Source organism: Amphiura filiformis, chromosome 8 (assembly GCF_039555335.1).
Source record: "Amphiura filiformis chromosome 8, Afil_fr2py, whole genome shotgun sequence".
NCBI classification, from domain to species: domain Eukaryota; kingdom Metazoa; phylum Echinodermata; class Ophiuroidea; order Amphilepidida; family Amphiuridae; genus Amphiura; species Amphiura filiformis.
Window position 1 is genome coordinate 2,105,672 of NC_092635.1, and position 20,783 is coordinate 2,126,454.

Consider the following 20,783-nt stretch of genomic DNA (forward strand, 5'->3'; position numbering starts at 1 on the left):
TTGAAAGTTAAATTTTATTTTTCTAAACCTGTCCCTTCTTGCATTTCCATTTTCTTTTCAGTTTCTTCTGCACGGGCCTAGTTTGTTTCCATTAAAACAAAATGCTATTTAGCTTGTGATTTTCCGTTTCCATGTTATTTATCTATCTAGGCCTAACCCCATTCCCATTATTTTCTAAATCTATCCTTTCTTATCGTTTCCTTTATAGCTTCATTTTTATTAGCTGCTTAGCTTGTGATTTCCCGTTTCCTTCAGTTGTTATTTATGTTTCTTATTTTTCCTGATTAGTTTCTAATTTTAACTTCTTTTTTTTCCCTTAATTTTCCTGATTAGTTTCTTTCTTTCCCTCTTAATAGTTTGCTCCCGTTTCATTTAGTTACTGTAACCATAACCCGTATAATAGGCCTACCCGTACCTTTTTTGTCTTCTTCTTTTTTCTTTTTTTTTAAAATTCATTTATCTCCTTTCTTTCTCTTCAGTTTCTTTTGCATAGGTCTATTTTGTTCCCATGCTGCTTAGCTTGTGATTTCCGTTTCCATGTTATTCATTTATTGAGCCCCGTTTCCATGCATTATTTTATAAATCTACCATTTCTTACATTTCTCCTTTTAGTTTTGGCTTTTTTTTTATGTTTTATTCCCATTTTTCATATTTCCTGCTTAGCTTGTGATTTCCCGTTTGAATTTTATCTAGGCCTATTTAATTCTATTCTCATTATTTTAGTTTTTTTACATGAGTTATTTATTTATTTATTTATCTTTCCTCTCGTATCCTCACGATTTTTTATCATCTTGGCGGGTAATCTCTTAATCGAATCCAGTACCATGCATATAATCCACAACCCGACCCATCCATAGGCCTACCTTTTCAGTTTTGTCTTCCTTTCTTTTCTTTTCTATTTCTCTGGCACGGAAAGTTGGTCTGTGCATTATTATGCACCCCGTACGTGCGCGTCACATTGCTCAGTACGCCGACGTATTAACGCCAACGCGCTGCTGCCAGTTAGTTACGGTACGCGCTACCACTGAGTTTTGACAACAAAAATCCGGGAAAAAAACCGGTTTTAACCATATTTTCACTGATTTTGAGGTCAATTATTGGTCTTGACAGTTTTCAACCAAATAAAGTACAATGCGTTCCCGGTATATTCCTCAATCTTCCGTATGAATTTGGCTAAAACTAAACGACGATTCATAGGCCTAGAATAAATAATAAAATTCACGCGACGTAGCCTTAATCTCTTGGCTGCCAACCGGTGCAGTGGCGGAAAATGGGGTGCGAGGGGCTTAAAAGCTCGTAAGATCATTCTTAAAGTACGCGATGTTGTGCATCTAGATAGCCTGAATCATTTCTTGGCCACCTCGCAGTTGGCAGAAAACAGGGCAATGTTGCTCTGCGTATGGTCTTTTAATGGAAATATTATTACGCGGTTCACACTGTCCTTATTACCCACAATGCCACTGCATGCGATTTTGCATAGCAACACGACAGTTTTTTATGTTATTCTCTTAGTTACCATCAATTTTTGCAAAAATGAACCTCAGATGGTTTAATGGCAATATGTACCCGATCAATGTATCGAATAAATCAGAGCTGAAAGTGAAATCATCTCTGAGTCTATTCGCGCACAAGATTTAGCGACTTCCTTTTATTTATATAGATGGTGTGGTTTGGCAACCCTGATTAATTTGTCCTTCAAAAGTTTCACTTTAACTATAGGTTCTCCATAAGAACACAGAATACATGCTAATGTTGATCAATTAGTTGAATAAACAATAGATGTTAATTGAGTTTCTACTGTGTCATGTAATAGTTGCTTCTACTGTGTCATGTAATAGTTGAGACTACAGGCATAATATCCTCACACCGATGACAGGATAGAAGGCCTAATTCCCCTCAGGCTATGTCAACATTAGTGTATTGTGTTGGCTTGAAAAGTTGTAGCATGCAAGTGCGCTGCCACTGCCTTTGCCCTGCCTTTGAAACTAATTAACATAATTTGACACCCTTAACGTAAACAAAAACAAAATTGGACATTTTATTGGGGTGGGGACAACTTTACTCTCATAGCGCAAAAATCCGTTTTCGAAATAATGTAAAACGTAGAAGTTTTTAGCCTTACCAATTCGAAAAACTCAGTAATTTATTATAGATTCTTGTACTGTAAAAGTCAATATTCGCGATTTTGAAGATTTTGTCAATTGCGCGAGAATTAAATTTCGCGGTTTTGATATTGATACAATAGAAACCTAATACAAAAGGTTATTTTAGCGAGTTTTTATTTTTTACCTCGCTGAAAATTTCTACTTTTACAGTATTACAATCTTGAGCATTTGGTTGAGGTAGAGAGTTCAGCGATTTATAGGAGTGAATAAAAAACTTGTCTTATTTATAAGTTAACACCAAAGTTATCAACTTTGGCTACTAACAACAAGGAAGTTCTTTGAAAGCACTCCCGGCAAGCAAAATAAACAAGTTGTGTTGTACTTGAAGTTGAATTATTTTAAATTATTCTCAGTTATTAACCTATTTCATACAGAAGAAAAAAAAACACTGTGATATTTGCTATTTTTATTACAAAATTGTCACTAAAAATGTTGGATATGCGAGCAAATATAAATGCATCAACATGCAAGAAAAACGAACTAATGTTAGTTCTGATTGGTTCTTAATTTATCAAAGAGTGTATAAAGAAATGTTAGCAAAGGAGTATTTATTGTATGCATCTGAATTTCTTTTCTTCAACAATGGCACTGTAGTAAACCATTTATATTTGTAGGATTAATTTTAGGGACAACATTATTTTGTCATGTCTTCAAACTCCCATACCCCTTACATCAGAACAAATTTGTAATTATTTTAGTTTAGTTTATTTGTTTGTTTTATGTATTACCAACAAGAAATAACATAATTATGCAAGGCAAAAGAGAAGTGTAAACCATAAGGTGGCAGAAGCAGGGGGGACATATCCCCTACATTTTTCCAATGGAGGAGAATCCCCTCTAAAAATCCTAATAGACAATGATAGAAGAAACAATAAAGCAATTGCCCTGTGAATCTTCCTTTTAGCCCAAAAAACACTGTTTTGGGCTAAAATAGGATAAAATTAACCAATTTTACCTGGTTTGGACGCACAAGCCCATCAAATAGCAAAATTCACCTTCATTTTCATTCACCTTCTGGCGTTACTGCTAATGGATGAAACAAGTCTGTGCAGTGTAACTACAAGGGACATATGGAAATGGCATTTTGGACACTTAGCGGAAAATTTGGCTGTCAATGACATGCCCTAGTGGAATGAGTACAAAAGGTACCAGTACTGAAAATGATTTGGATTTGCTTAAAAATAAAGTACCGTACTGACGCGAGTATAGTCCCACCTTCGAGTAAAGTCCCACCCCCAAATTTTGAAAAAATTTCAAAAAAAAAAAAAAAAAAATTGAATTTTACACTGTGCAAATTTTTTTTCGTTATTAAAAAATAAATCATACCAAAAATATCAAAATTTTTTTTTGATGTTAAAAACTTAAGAAAAAAAAAAAAAAAAAAATTTTTAAAATTCGAGTATAGTCCCACCCCAATTTTGAAAAATTAAAAAAAAAAAAAAAAAAAAAAAAAATTTGAATTTTTACACCGTGCAAATTGTTTTTTGTTAATTTTTTTAGGTCAACCATGAATGATCCTAGCATTTAGGTCTAGGTCCAGGGACACTACAAAACCGGAAAAATAAAAAATTTAAGAAAAAAAACCAATTTTTTTTTTAAATTTGAGTACAGTCCCACCCCCCAATTTTGAAAAATGTTCACCCAAAAACGGGGTGGGACTATACTCGCGTCAGTATGGTAATATGATTTAGTTGCTTTTCTGCCAAATAAATAGATATGGTTACATTGTCATTGTATTAAAATCACCTCCAAGGCAGGTATGAAAACTTGTCAACAAGAAATGGCAGGAAGAGCTCCTACTCAATCTTCTGCATTATGTGTAAAGATATTGTGTTCAAGGACATATTATATAGAAAAAACAAATTTGTCATCTTAAAATAGCCAATGGGAATGATACATGTTTGTTAGATACATGTATATGATTAGTATCGGCCAACAATAGGATATAATCAAGTTAATTGCTGTTTTTGAGTGGGAATTGTTTAACAGCTCCAGAGGCAAGGAATTGCATTAGGGCTTTACGTTTTACCAGCGTTTCTAGCCCTGCGGACCCCTATATTGGGGTCCCACTTGGAGTGTGTAGTCATCGTATAGAAGTCATTGGCCTCGGACCTGCCGGCCTTGCAGCCTTAATTTTTATGAACTACAATTTTGAACTGTTAATGCAGATATTATTTATAGGCACAGTTAAATGTTCAATTGTTTGAGTTGAATAATATATAATTTGAAACTTGAGCGGAACTTTATACATTTGAAAGATTTCGAAAGAAACACTTTTTTTTGCCTATAAACCTAAGGCGGTAATATAATTTGGATGGTTTACTAAAATAAAGAGAAATTAATGTATACATATATGAAGTAATACTACGAAGTTTCAGAAGATATGTGTGGTATTAGTTTTCTTCAACATGATTAAAAAAATACAGCTACTGAATAGAATTTAACAGATACAAGTGGTATAATGTGTTAAACATGTTGACTTTCTTAAATGTTGAAGGAAGTTGTGTTTTTGATAAAATATACATGTAGGACCTAGGGCCTATATGATTTGTGAGACAAATTTTTGATATTTTCTTTTATCTTTATATCCCTTCCAGCTCCTATATTAATTCTTTGAATGTAAAAAACTCCTACTTCAAAAATTACAATAAATCAAAAGACTAGACCTGTCTATGTGTCAGTTCATGATAGTGTATACATACTACATAGTGCAAGTATGCAACAGGTTTATATCAGGAAAATTGCATTTTTTAACATGCACTAAAAACAAAAATTGCTGGGTGGATGGCACAACCACCAGAAAGGTTTGCTTTTTCGTCCATATATAAATAAGCATTATAAAAACATGACAAAGTACACATTCTCTTCTAACATTGTTGATCAAGCTCCTAATGTGCTGTGTATAAACTATAAGATGTATATATGTATGTGAGCAGCAAAGGACTGAGATGATATCCGCATCAGCAAAGTGCAGTGACGGGGTTTGCTGTTTTGGCTTGCAAATAAAGTACATACAAGTCAAAAAAGTCAGCAAAGTTACAGACGCAATTGCGATATGATCAAGTGAAATGACTGAATGAATTTGACTTTCTGCTACTAGATACATAATATACATAATGGAAATTCTCTTCTACAAATGTAACTGGCATCATTGATGGCTTACTTCGCAAACTCGCACAAAATGCTGCTGCTCGTATTCTTACAAAGACAAGAAAATTTGATCACATAACTATATTAAAAGAGCTTCACTGGCTACCTATTCGTGGGAGAATTGACTTCAAAATGCTCATTTTAACTTGGAAAATGCCAAATGGGAAAGCAGCAGGACTTAAACATAAACATAAAACATAAATTTCATTTATAAAACGCATAAGACTGAAGTTTTTATGCACTGTACATCAAATAAAAAGCACAGGAAGATATACAGTGTGCCAGCATAAAGTTTAAAAAAATACATCGAGATAAAAAGTACAATAACATTATAGAAACATTATAAAATACAATATTATAACATAATTGAGATAAAAAGTACAATGACATTATAGATACATTATAAAATACAATATTATATCATAGCACAGAATAAGTGGAAAAAACATGAACATTGTCCTCCAACAAGCAAAGAAGAGATGCATGGTGCTATATAAGGACTTGATGGAATACCTGCAGAAGTATAGAAAACATGCAATTTTGACATCTTGCTTGACCTCTGTATAAATGAGACATTACTTAGACCGGAGATGCATAATATATTGTCTATGAATGGAATTGTGCTAATCCCTAAAGTACTTAAGTACTTCAAGGTGAGTGACGTTGGTGGATGAGCGCAATCTCCCACGGGCAGGAAAGTACAAAGTCAGGCATACCACTAATGGCCTTCAACAAATACAGTAAGATCCTAAAATCTACCCAATCCTTGACTGGCAGCCAATGAAGTTGTTGGAGAAAGGTTGTGAGTGTGGTGGTGTGAAAGATAAGTTTAGCAGACCAGTTTTGCAGACGTTGAAGTCTGGCAATATTAGCTTGTCTGTGGTCTTGCTCCCAAAAAAAGTGCATTATGTTATAGATCATGACTTTGCTGATGACATCGTTCAAGCTCAAGACTTACTCTTCAGAGTTAAACATGCTGCAGATTGGTCTTCAAATAAATACCTCCAAAACCAAAATTCAACTCAGCCAAAGGCTAATCCAAGACACAGGGTCAACAACTCAAGATCTAAACAACCTAATGCAAGACCGCACAGTTGAGACATTTCATTGCAAAAGAAAAGTAAAAATAAGATATATCAAATAACAAACTTCTTTCTTTATAGATATATTAATATGTTCTTCCTCCATTTATCACAAAACTTTTGAGCAGCATTCCATTACCTTGGGTATTGTTTTTATGACTTATTTAGTCCGCATGAATTATGGAAGATGGATGCCATCGATGCAACAAGATATTTGCCAAGTTTTAATTCATGAGGATGGACATAAGGGACCTCAGTATGCATAAAGTTTTAAAAAATACATCGAGATAAAAAGTACAATAACATTATAGAAACATTATAAAATACAATATTATAACATAATTGAGATAAAAAGTACAATGACATTATAGATACATTATAAAATACAATATTATATCATAGCACAGAATAAGTGGAAAAAACATGAACATTGTCCTCCAACAAGCAAAGAAGAGATGCATGGTGCTATATAAGGACTTGATGGAATACCTGCAGAAGTATAGAAAACATGCAATTTTGACATCTTGCTTGACCTCTGTATAAATGAGACATTACTTAGACCGGAGATGCATAATATATTGTCTATGAATGGAATTGTGCTAATCCCTAAAGTACTTAAGTACTTCAAGGTGAGTGACGTTGGTGGATGAGCGCAATCTCCCACGGGCAGGAAAGTACAAAGTCAGGCATACCACTAATGGCCTTCAACAAATACAGTAAGATCCTAAAATCTACCCAATCCTTGACTGGCAGCCAATGAAGTTGTTGGAGAAAGGTTGTGAGTGTGGTGGTGTGAAAGATAAGTTTAGCAGACCAGTTTTGCAGACGTTGAAGTCTGGCAAACCTAGAATCCAGCTGCAGCGAAGCCACCAGTGAGTGTCACCAGGCTATCTGTACAGGCAGTGAGCAAATTAAGAACAAAAATCAGGTCATCCAGTGGATAAGCCAGCATGATCAGTAACACAGAGTGTGTGATTATGATATCTATGATTTATGTATTGTATGCAATATAATGTTAAATTGGTGTCAATCTGCACATCATAGACATTTACGCTGAAAAGGTCTGTTCCGCAATACACCATACCAGAAATACACTCAATATGCATTCAAAAACATTATTGTGAAACACGTGTGGGAAGCCAACTTATTTTCATCGCATCACTATTCTCTCTCTCTCTCTTGCTGTATTAAACATGTTTATTGTTTTTAGTGTTCATTCTCATCTTTACCGCATTGACCTTGTGTTAATTGTCAATCATTTTTCATGATATATTATATAAAAATTTTGATTTTCTGGAAATGAAACAAGCTTATTTGTAAAAAAGAATATTGATTATGTTTGTCCATGGTGTTGAAGCATTTATTTATGTCCACAGTATATTTGCAAGCCCGCAGCTTCTTAAAGGAGAAGATCAAAATTACTGGGGAGGATCCTTGAGGAAGTTATATTCTCTGTAATAATGACATTTTTGTGTTAAAATTGTGGTAAATATTACATAAAAATTGTGTGTTTTAATCTAAATTTCTGAAGTTGTTTCACTTAATCCCATATCAAGAACTATTCAGCGTTGTAAGCTCTACATCTGTGCCAAATTTGGTGTATTTCCTATAAAAGAATGTAGGATTTCGCCAATATATTGCACACTACGGCTGGACAATGGTAATAAAGTATAGTATAGTATAGTATATTTTATTCACACACAAATCGTGGCCCTCAGGCCAAATTACAAGTGGTTTACAATATTAAAAACAATTAAACATTAAAAATACAGTATCAATATTAACAAGGAAAAATACAGCTACCGCTGTTGATAGAAAATAAAATATTGCACTTATTCAAGACATCATTCAAAAACATTATAAATACACACCATTAAAAGGCTAAAATTGCCTCATTATTACCATATATTTAAAAAGTTAGAAAATGCAAAACAGTTCAGGGCATTTAGTTATTCAATAAATTGATAAAGTATGGAATAGCGCTGTTTTTGAAACGATCAGTCCTTGCATAAAGTTGAGAGATTTGAGTGTATTCATGTGTTATGATGCCTTTGTGCTGTAAATTACATAAATGTAGTTTTCGTCCATTTTCAGTAATATCAATGTCATGCCAAAACGAATCAAGCAATTTCCATGAAAGTCACAAAATAAGTAGGAAACATATGTGCCATTATATTGAACTTATTAAAATTAGATACACTGTTACCAATACATTTTTAATATTTTTTCAAACTTGGTATAGATCATCCTGGGACACTCTGTATATCCAACACATGTAATTCTGCATGAAAAGTAATTTTCTGTGCTTGCAAATTGTCCTGAACATGATATATTATAGTGGCTATTATGTGGTCAATCTAAAATGGATAGCAAATAGTGCAGGCGTTTCATACAACAAACCTTTATAGTTACAGACAAAAGTCAATATGCTTGATCTGTGGGGTAGCTTCCTCCAGATGCTTTATGCTAGCTGTTATGTATTTAACAAATGCAATGAATTATATATGGGAGATCACACCTTGCACTTTGCCAGTTTTTCCCCTGACAATCCAAACAATGGAGGAGAGTTTCATTTAATCCAGAGCTATCCAGATTGTTGTTTCTAACACCTGGGGGCAGGGTAAATGTGCCTTTAATTAGGGACAAAGACTCAAATTTTCACATTTTGTAACCATGGTAGGATAGATAGGAGTATTTATGCTTTGATAAAAGTCACTAAAACAAGCTCTCTTTTCACTTTATTTATTTCTTTTTCTTTTTTGTGCAGGGTCATGCATATCTTCAGTGGCATAGCAAACACAAATATTGTTCCAATTGTAGTGCTAGGGCACAACCAAATGCAGCTGGTAGTAAACGAGAATGTCCAAGGTGTTCAGAGACAAGTTTTCCTATTGTAAGTATAACTACAATTGTGAAAAACAGGTTGGCACACTTTGCCTGTATTTTGGTATGTCTCAGCCCGCTCCCTATTCAATGTTGGACCAAATCATGTTGTCAACATGCCTGTGAGACCCTCCAACATTGAAAGATGGGGAGCGGGGAAGGGTGAGATATTGAGAGCAGTCTGTATTTCACATATATTGCATGCATGTTTCACTCACCCCTTCAATTTTGATAGTTCATATATTTCAATTGAATACCTGAGTGGAAGAAGGGCCCAACTCCAATTTTTTACAAAAATGAGTTAGACTCAGCATTTTATTGCCAGCAGATTGTTCTTCCTTGTGTGTGAAAGATGAGCCACAATCCACTCTCTAAATAGTCTTCCATGTACACTTAATCATGGTTTTCATGGAAGAAGGGCCCAACTCCATGGAGTTGGGCCCTTCTTCCATAAATATGGGTTAAAGAGGAATTTTGTTCATCCATGAAATCTGCTTTTCACTGCAATAAACTTTCGTGCTAACATATTACATGCTTCTACTTGTGCAATTAATGGATAATTACCAACTTTCTGTAGCTATTGCTTACGAAACTGGCACTTGCATTATATTAGTGGAAGAAGGGCCCAACTCCAGCCACTATTAAGATCTGTACCATTGCCATGGAAACATCATATATAATTTCGAATCTATGTAATATTGTATGTTCATGTATTAAAGGTCCCCTGAAGATGAAAACGTTCTGCCTATAAAACTTTTCCAAATATTAAATTTTTTCTTAATATCTCAAAAACAGTTTTGGTGGAGTTGGGCCCTTCTTCCACTCAGGTATTCAATTGTTTAGTGCAAATGTGCCAATTAATTTTTTTCTGGATTGCCCAAATCAATTCCAAAAATATGTATCTAATTTCATAGTTTGGTTTATAAAATGAAAACCATCAAAAAATTAAAGCAAAACCACACTATCACGTACAATAAAATAGACCTAATGGGCTAGCTTGGGAGAGTCGGAAGCATCAAGACCAAGACTGTGGTAAGCTTACTTAAGCGTAATTTACATGGAGACTCTATTGCTGGAAATTTATTTCCAGCAAGGGAAAGTCCCCGTGTATATTGGTAATTTTGCCAGGCAATGCTCCTGGACCTCTGACCTTTCATAGTCTCCTCAAAATAGAACCGGGGCTATTTTTTCAGGACAGTATACACTCTCCAGAGAGTTTTCTCTGGTATGTTGATGACATATGCACACTTTTGTTATGTTTTTACCTGGTTATGGTTTTATAGGTCACATAGGGGGCCCCAGATATAGTTGATTCAGATCATATTGCTGGAAACAAATGTCCCCATGTAAATTGCATCGCCAGGGCAAGTCATCCATCAAAATCAAATTTATGGTTATTATGTAGGCAAGGGTAAAGTCCCCATGTAAATTACGCTTTACACAAGATAGCATGGAAATTTTAGCATTGACTGGAAAATGTTTAATTGCTTTAAAATTGATAGGGCATATACTATAAAATAAATGAGGCTGTTTGGTGGCATGGACTCTGCATGACATCTCCCCAGACTGATATTGCAGGCTTTCTGCAACCATGTGTAAGGATTTTCAATAACCTAGAGTTTAACCAGGCAAGTTGGTTAGTTTTATTTTATATTTTGCAAGAAAAAATGCTTTTGGTAATTACGTCACAAGTCAAATTTTATGAAACCTTTCATAAAAAAAGACAGAATTGTGGAAATACAGTTTATTTATAAGATAATGAGTAAAAATAAACACAAATCTTCTTTTGAGCCTAATATCAAGTGATCATGCTCATTGGCTGTGTATTGCTATCTTCAGTAGATAGCAGATGTGCTTCCCAATACTGCTGGAGAGTTGCTGGAGATGAGTTGCAGGTATGCTTGAATTTGAATGATTCATTCACAATGGTCAATTAAAATGTCAGAAAGGACACATATCATGGAAAATAAGTTTTAGAAAACTTTGCTGGCTATTAGTATTTCCAAGATGGGTTGCAGTAATGAGGTCAGCCCATCATGGCCCATTATATTTACATGTTGTTGGACAGATGATTCAAATATACGATTTATGAACCCATCGCCAAAAATTAACTACCCTCCTTTATCAGTCAATCACACAGAATTTATTAATATAAATTAAGCGATGACCATGGCAGTGTCATAACCAGATCATTGAGCAATGATGAGTGATCCGCTACCACAAAGTACACACAAAGATATATTTTTTTTAATCACTTCAAAATTTCTATAGCACGGGTATATGAGATTCTTTCAAAATGTTTGCAAAACAATAGTTAGAAAATGTATGGTGATCTCTCACACATGCAACAAGGTTTTTTCCATATTTCTGTTCTACAAGCTGAGTGGCGCAATATGGCGACTCCCAGCAGTGTTCACCTTAAATTGATTTATTTGTATTGATACATTTTGTGTGATACACTGATAATAACTCAAAATGTATGCGTCAAAATCACAGTTTGCATGTCCATCCAACCAGCTGCAGGCACAGACAAAATAATGCATTGGCTGGCACATGCAGCAAGTAAATTGTTATTTACAACTGTTAGATTTTTTGCTGTACTACAGCAAACTGCATATGGAAAAAGGAAAATGAACCTTGATTACATCACTGAAATATGGAAAAATGACTAACCATGAGCCTTGATTTATCACTGAAATATGGAAAAGGCCTTGCCTTACATCACTGAAATACCTGAGGTAGAAAGTTGAGGGGTTTTAACCCATCTACTTAAAATAATTCTAGCCTACTTTCAATATCACATTAACTATTACATGGATATCTTATTTGCCTCAAGATATTTTTTAAAGCGGTCAATAACACTTACATTTTTAGTGGTCAACAACATTTACATATCACTTTAGAAACATTCGCAAGATGTCATTGGTATGCTGCTGTAGGTTGATTGATGTTATATTGACATCCCCTTCAGGTTATAGTAGGGTTGTTAAATTGAAGCATCTTGCGCTTTGTGATATTGGGTATGGGGGTTTCCACCTGAGACCATAATACCTAGGTATTATGGTCTCAGGTTTCCACTCCTGAAGTGCAAGGTCCAAAGTTTATTTTAAGATGTGGAGCCATTTGGGATGTGACCTATGGGGACCACTAGAGGTCATGGAAGGTCATACAACCAAAAATGTTTATTGTAGTATAACTTCATAACAATAGGCCATAGATAGCACAAACTACTGTATAGTGGTAGGCCTGTGCATGTGTCTGGCACCCGAGGGATCAGTGGTTCAAAACCGCACCCGAGAAAAAAAGTTTTCTCTTCTTCTTCGTTCTTTCTTCCTTCTTTCCTTCCTCCTCACCAAAAAGCAGCTGGGGCATTAGGGTTAAAAACACCTTAATTTTCCCCCTGTGAAAATTTCCAGATATACAGTATACATTTTTGAAATCCTTGAGACAAATAATTTGGTATATCTTTTAAGAGGATTGGATAATTTTCAGTTGCAGTTACAGTTCCCTGTACTTTGTGGAAAACCCTCATGCTTTGCACAATGGCTTCCAGTTTGAGAGTTTAGCAGCTGTACTATTAGTAACACATTGACTGAGTGCAATTTTTATTTTCTGTTCTCTGGCAGGTTTTCTGGTAAAGAATCCCATATTTTGTTAAATTTTTTTGCGTTTAATACCTACATCATGCGAAGAAAAAAACCACTATCGTGCAGGCCCACCCTACCCAGATTTTGTGTTTTGGGAGGATTTTTTTTACTTTTTGCTAAAATCGTAAAATCATGCGTTTTAGGGCCAAAATTTATTGATTTTGACTGTGTGTTTTTTTAAATCAGAACATTTTCAAAATGTTTGCCAAAAAGGTCATCAAATGTTTTGCAAAATATTAACTTATTTTTAGATATTAGTAATTTTAACCTCCAGAAAAAAAATCCAGACCGACTATTTTTGGAAAGAATCTGAGCTTGGGTTATTCAATTTGAATAACCCTTTGGCATATTATATATTTATTTATTTATTTATTTATTTATTGGAACATACACTTTTGTATCAGTGGCACACGCCTAACCAGCGGTGCGTTCAAAAACAACAAATATACATTATATATAAATAAGAAACAGAATTATAATACAATGGAATATAGGCCTACATGCTAAATTATGGCCTTAGTACAAAAAAATTAAAGGAAAAGAAATTGCCTATCATTTCATCAATGTAACCTAAATAGGTTTCTGTTCCTGATGTCAAGATTACCTTTGACATGAAAAAGTGGCAAACAGCATGGTTATTTTGATGAAAATAATTGGGTCAGATAATGATGTAAGGACAGCAAACCTAGCCCCGGACCTAGCCAATGTTTCCGTCCCATTAATTTCTACGAAAAGGCATATAAGTTTAACAGTTGATATGAATATCGGGAATTGGGTTATCTATATGGATCAAGAAAGCAGGCAAGAAACAGTAATTGAATGATCAACTTATGTATATGTCGTACATATGACCAGCGGTCATTGACTACATGAGAGCAGTGAAAGAGTCTCATTCACATTTTCTCTGTTCTAATAAGCAATCATGCATGTGTTGGATATCAATTTCAACATATAGATATAACCAAAACAAGTATCTTTTGTTTGTTTCAAGTTACTCGAGCAATGTTCATACCTCATAAATGAATAAATTGTTTTCAGCAAAACTCAAAATCGAATATGGTCAATATCATTATCTGACTTAAGCTGTTATTATTTGTTAATGTTAGGCATTGTTTTACAGTTAGGTCGATCCTTCATGTAATTATTTCGTGTAAACTAATCATAACCCTAACCCTAATCCTAACCCTAAGCCTAATCCTAATCATAACCCTAATCCTAACCCTAACCCTAATCCTAACCCTAATCCTAACCCTAAACTAACCCTAACCTTAACTATAACCCTAACCCTAATTTCGTGTAAAATTACATGAAGGAAGAAGAAGAACCTACAGTTATCAGTAAATATTTGGTGGAATATGTTCTGTGCTTTTGACACTGACAGTTCAATTTTCATTTGTTAGTTTGTTCGTTTATTCATTCATTCATTTATTCATTCATTCATTCATTCATTCAGACATTCATTCATTCATTCAATCCATATCATTTCCTACTACAGAGGAAACTCTGATAAGACAAGCTTGATTTTCAGGTCCCTGACACTGAATCCCTATGTAATATGTGATGGATAAGACAAAATCCTAATAAGACAAACTAAATTTTGTGGCCCCACAAATTTCGTATTAAAGAGTTTCCACTGTACTAGTATAACATTTTTTACAGAAGCTACAAAGCACTGATCATTGTGGACATTAGAATCAAAACACTCCCTCAGGGAGCACATCATGTCTGGTACCAATGCTGGTGTCATACTTTCCTGCTGCTTGCAGCTTTGCCGCTCTGAAAATGATTTTGCTTCATTGCACAGTCGTACCAGAAACGCTAGCGGTGATCAGCGGCAAGCCGATATATCAATCACTCCATCGCTTTGCCCAAGCAGCAGCATCTCTGGGAGTTAAATTCAAGTCAACTTGGAACGGTGCCGCTCTGACGTATGAGAACAAAATACGATTTTGGAGTGAGCGGCAAAAGTAGCTTTCAGAGTCATGCCGGTGCCGCTGCCACTCAGCGGTGTGCGACTCCACCTGCAGTGCAAGCGGCATGATGAAGGACCACGCCGCTCAGTGGCAAGTGGCAGAAAGTATGAAACCAGCATTTGTTTCCAGATGAAAAATTTGTGTCTTAGCTTAGTACCTATGCCATTCATGCAGGCCCAGTGGGTTCAGTCTTCACTGACAATGTGTACGCATGATGGTTCCAATTAGGGGTACTTTCAAGAAATGTCCGCGGAATTTTCGAGGACAAAATTGTTTGCGATTGTCCAATTTAGGGGTGTTTTGGAGCAAAATTGTCCTTGAAATGAAAATTAGGGTGTATTTCTAGGACTTTCATCCTTGTTTTATCGCTACAGTTTTTGTTTTTTGTATTTTTTCTGTTTGTTTTTAACTAGTTCCACACGAAAATTGATAGGGTATTTTTTCCGAAAAAAATTGTCCTCATTTCATTTGAAATAGGGGGAAATTCAAAAGCGTCCTTGAAATGGTAAAAATAGGGGTATTTATCTCGGAAAAATGTCCTTGATTCCTCGTGATAAGGGGGTGAAATGAAAATGCGTCCTCAAAATGATAAAAATAGGGGAGGTATTTGGGGGCAAATTTTCCTTGATTTTGCGCTAAATAGGGGGTAAAATTGCTGTAAATGTCCTCAATTCCTCGTGAAATAGGGGATCATTTTCAAATCCTGGAACGGTCAAAATAACGTCCTACCTTTAAATACTAACTGAATCCACCGGGCACGCAGGTTGTAACATGTAGATGTCTTGGATAACTGTGATGTGTCGCATGTCTGGGAATGCCAAAATCACACATTTCAGACAGCTTTATTTTGATGGAATTTTGTAGCTGTACTATATTGATATAATATTGGATGGCTGAGCATGATACCATAATATATCGGATGAGTCATAAAAATATCGGACGAGCCAACGGCGAGTTCGATATTTGTATGACAAATCCGATATGTTATGTATATCATGCTAAATAAGCCATCAATATTATCATTATTAGGTTTTCTTAACTCCTAATAACCCTGAAAACATAATAATGATTATACACTGTTCTTTTGAAACTGACGGCATGCCACAGATAACATTTAAAATCTCCTCTGCAGGCCCTTACCAAACTTGAATGCATTCCTGTTGCATTCTTAATGCATTCGGCAGCATTGTGGTAGAATGCATTATGAATCCTAACAACCACAACCTATATAACCACAACCATAAGGTCACCATGCTTAGCTTTTGTTGTCGAATGCATTCCGAATGCAAAATAGCATTGAGTTGCCCTCAATATGCACGAAATATTTAAATGAGCTCTGAATGCATTCGGAATGCATTCGGAATGCATTCATCGAATGCATTCGGAATGCATTCGGAACAAATGTTAATACCACAATAATTGCATTCGGAATGCATTCGGAGCAAATGCTAATACCACAATAATTGCATTCAGTCTCCTGTTGCATTCATGGAAATGATGGAAACTAACGTTTTATGCATAGGCCTATGTAGGAAGATTGAGAAAAAGCTTACCTTGTTTCATGCATTTTTGCATCAAGCATGTTTGCTTGATGCTTTAAAGCAGGTTTGGGTGATATTTTGATTAATCAAAAATAATTAAAAATTAATCAATATCTGTTATTTTTAACAATCACCCAAGCCTGCTTTTAAGACACTCAAGATCTACTATATTTGTTGATCCTACATGTATTCTCTTATCTATTTTACTTCATATAAAATTATGAAATAAAAGTACATTTTTGCAAAGGGTGATTCCAGTTGAAATCCATAAATCCCCTATGGAAGAGACATATACCATGATCTCCCACACAAGGTGTAGATTTCAAATGGAGCCACCCATTAATCCCATTTGCAATTCAATTCATTTACATATGATTTTCACATTTATGATAAATACAATTAACAATTGAGTATGGAAGATTATACATAGGGCTATGTCTTGGTATGTGGAAATTCTGTGTGGCGATCCGATGTTGGAGGTTAGCCACACACCAAGCCCTTAAGGATTCCAGCACACTGAGTGGCAATTGTCTGCCGCATGTGGGAGGTTTAATTGGCACACACTGTATGGTGATCCTCCAAGCCCTCGTAATCGCACACTGTGTGGCAATCACACATGGAGGCTGTACGTACATCTACAAAATCGAAATACAATTGAAATGTATTAGTAAGGGATTGCAATAATTATAAGCCCCCAGGGGTAAAATTCCAAACAGCACTCCAAAAATTGCTTGCTCCCCCCTCTCGTCCTGCCAAAAATTGCTTGTCCCCCCCCTCGGCCTGCCAAAAAATCTTTGCCCCTCCTTGCACATCATGCCAAATTTTTGGGATCCCAATTTGCAGACCTTATTAATGGTCTATAGATACATGTTGCGAGTGCAGCTAGCAGGAAAATTTGCATATTTAAGTGTTTCCAAGCGTTTTATTCAAAAGGCACCCCATAAATGTGTGCCAAAAATTGCTCCCCCCTTTTGCTTGCCCCCCTCTTGCTTACGTCCCCCCTCTTTCAGCTTGCCAAAACTTTCTTGCCCCCCCTATTTTACCCTCCCACCAGGGCTCATAATTATATTGCACAGGCCCAAAGAACTATAAAGTGTCCGGGTAAAGTGTACAAATTTATTCTCACTTACTTGCTTGTACTACGTTATATGTATACGTATGTAATTACATATGTACTCTATGTACAGCATACGTCAGAGATACATGTAGAACAGATACTATACACCTGGATTACATGTGGCATAATATTACAAAACTGTAAATTTCAACAGGATTAACCCATAGCTATATCATGCCACCAAAACCTGGCTAGAATACTTTGATGCCACAATGACCATTTATATAAGCTTACCTTAATTGTTAGATTCATGAATATTCTCCTCTTGGAGTACTGTTGTAATTACCATTTCCTATACTAACTGCACATTGATCTAAATATAGTCCAGAGCCTTGGTATGTATTTTATTCACAAAAAACCAAACATTTCCTGTGGTAATATCACAATACCAGCAGCTCACATCCATACAACCAGGAAGCTAGTGGAGACTATAACTGCCAGTATCAACTGCCACTTTTGTAGCATAATTTGAAAAAAACATGTGATGAACATGTGATCATCATTTGTGGTTGGATTAGAATGCAACCGAATGCAACACGAATGCAAAGATTTTTGTTGAAAATAGTCTAAGTCCTTAGTTGTCAGATCCGAATGCAAAAATACCACAAAAATGTAGATATTGCATTCGAAAGGATTAAAAAATTTTGTGGTCTGTTGCATTCGAATGCATTCAAATGCAAAATACCACAAAAGGCCACATCACTACCACAATGGTAAGATACGAATGCATTCCGAATGCATTCTGAATGCAATAATTGCATTCGGGTTTGGTAAGGGGGATGGCACCTTCCAAGGGTCACTACTCAACTTTAAGAAGAATTCAGATTTTAATCTACAGGTGACACTGGAATTTAAATTCCAAATATATTTTGCAATATTTTGTCAATATCAAGCAGGCGAGCTCACCTGTATCCAATGTACGTCACCCTATTCTAAACTAAACAGAACATTGACACATTGCAGCTAGAGTAATGAATACCAGCACCAAATTAATAGCTTTTCTTTAATTTTCCAATACAAGTAGATATATAGAAGGAAAAAATACATGGATAGTAATTGAAATTTGTTGTGACGACAAACCGTTAGCTTGATCACTTGATACCTATTAACCCACATTGCAATGAATGTCAGTGCAAGGTACGATTTTTCACCACTCTCATCAATTTTGCTTGCGGTTAGTTTCAATTGCCGTTTCAAATAGATAACACATTAAAGGAAGGGAGCATTGAGACTGGACTGTGTTCAACTCATTCTTATTTCATTATTTTAATAATTGCTAAAGTTGATAGAGCATATTTCTTGCTTTAACCAACAAAAAGCAAATTAATTTTGTAATACCATCTTCATTTTAAAATTACATCAAATTTTGGTACAAAATTTCATGAACAATCTTTTATTAGCCCATGTTTACACTTCATATTTTTATCTCTGACCATGCTGACAAAGTTTGGACTGTTTAAGGTTGGTCTGAACCCTGGAATTATGGAAACTTTCGGGCCTCATAACTGTTAAATTATTGCTAAATGTATACATATTTAGAATGGCAAAGACTTGATAAGTTCATCTGTGAGGTCAAATTTGGGCCAAAATGCTAAATTTTTTAAAATTAATTTTGAAAACTAGATAAAAATATCTGGGAGCCGTTTTTACGTTTTTTTGAATTTTTGCCCGATTTTTAGCCCCAAATTTCAAATATTTTTGGTGAAGTTGGTCAAAATTCAAAAAATAAAAAGCGGCTCCTAGATATTTTTATCTAGTTTTTAAAAATTAATTTAAAAAAAATTTTGGCCCAAGTATTTCACATTCGAAATATGTATACTTTTATATACATTACACCAACAATTTCAGACCAACCTTAAAACAGAGATATATATAGACGTCTAGCAGACAACATGAGAGCAATTTTTCACAGCGGTGGCCGGCTCCAAATTAAAAACTAAATAAATTCTATGAAAATTGTTTGTGAAAAATATTTATCAAATTCTAAATAAGTGTCTATTCATGGAATGAGTTGAAATTTTTTTGTGTCACTTTGGAAATGTTTTTGAAGCTTTTTATCCACTCTGTTTGATTTTATAAAACATTGATCCCATTGTACAGATTGTTATTCTAAAATTTACATGTAGCCTTTAGTAATGTAATAATTGATTTGAAATAACTACATCTTGAAACAACCAATCATGTTATAGCTGAGAAAATTGCACTTGAATACAAAACATGTATAGCTGCCATTTTATACAGTAAGTATAGGTACATGTAACTGTATTGTGGGTGGGTACTCAGATAAATGAATGTTCCTTTAAATGTGTCTATTTTCCATGTCCCTACATCAGTTAAATCAGAATTGTACTTCATTTTAACTTTATAAAATCAATGCATATAAAACTAGACCCATTAAAACAGTGCAACAGTACCTTTATATGGGACTTGGCTCTAGAGAACTCCTTCAGCATGAGCATTACCAAGTTTTTGATCTTACCGTAAGCAATATCTTTGTGTGCTCATCGCAGATCCTCAATTACAACCTTTGTATCACAAATGTAATTTGTCTTGGAGCGGAGTGGTCTTAGTTTTACATTTTAATTGAAGCAAGGTGCACTGAATCAAAGTGTGTCAACATTTCAAGAATGACGTTGTCAATGCTGGTGAATGCCCAGCAAGGGTGAAGGATCATCAATTCTTCGTATCACTGATGATGGAAAGTGTTTTTCTCAAATTATTTGGATGAAAAATGTTGACCAGTTTTAAATTCCTGTTGATGAACAGTTTCTTATACTCAAATTGACTGAACTTAACTATGGAGCAGTGTAATACATATTATCATGCATAACTGGCAAAGGCAAACTCCGAGTAAACTGAAATTTTGGGAATAAGTTTTTTTCGTGGATATAAACTGAAAAATATCATAAAAATAGCGAGGATGCTAGGATCACAAAATACTCCTTTAACTACAGACTAAATCTAGTTTTTGAAGAGCACACACTTATAGGCAGGGAACTGATAAAAAAACATTCAAACACTTAGGACTAACATGCTCCATGCAGCATGTCGCTAACACGTGCTTGATTCAGACGGGTGGTAGGATTTTTTTATGTTTATGTTTATTTTTTCATTTAAATGCTTTCTACCATGTATTCTTGGAAATTAGTTAATTAATTGTTGCTTTCGTTTTCTGTCAGTATATTGAGCATTTTTTACTTTCATGATTCATCCAGCATGGAGTGT

The 20,783-nt window shown here is 34.9% G+C and overlaps 1 protein-coding gene across 1 annotated transcript in view; it reads left to right on the forward strand.

Moving 5' to 3' along the window:
- LOC140158502 (NAD(P)H pyrophosphatase NUDT13, mitochondrial-like) overlaps nucleotides 1-20,783 on the forward strand; it is a 119,361-nt gene that overhangs the window by 23,168 nt on the left and 75,410 nt on the right. Inside the window, 1 exon segment of the mRNA XM_072181603.1 lies at nucleotides 9,165-9,290. Within this exon segment, the coding sequence (XP_072037704.1) occupies nucleotides 9,165-9,290 (126 nt within the window).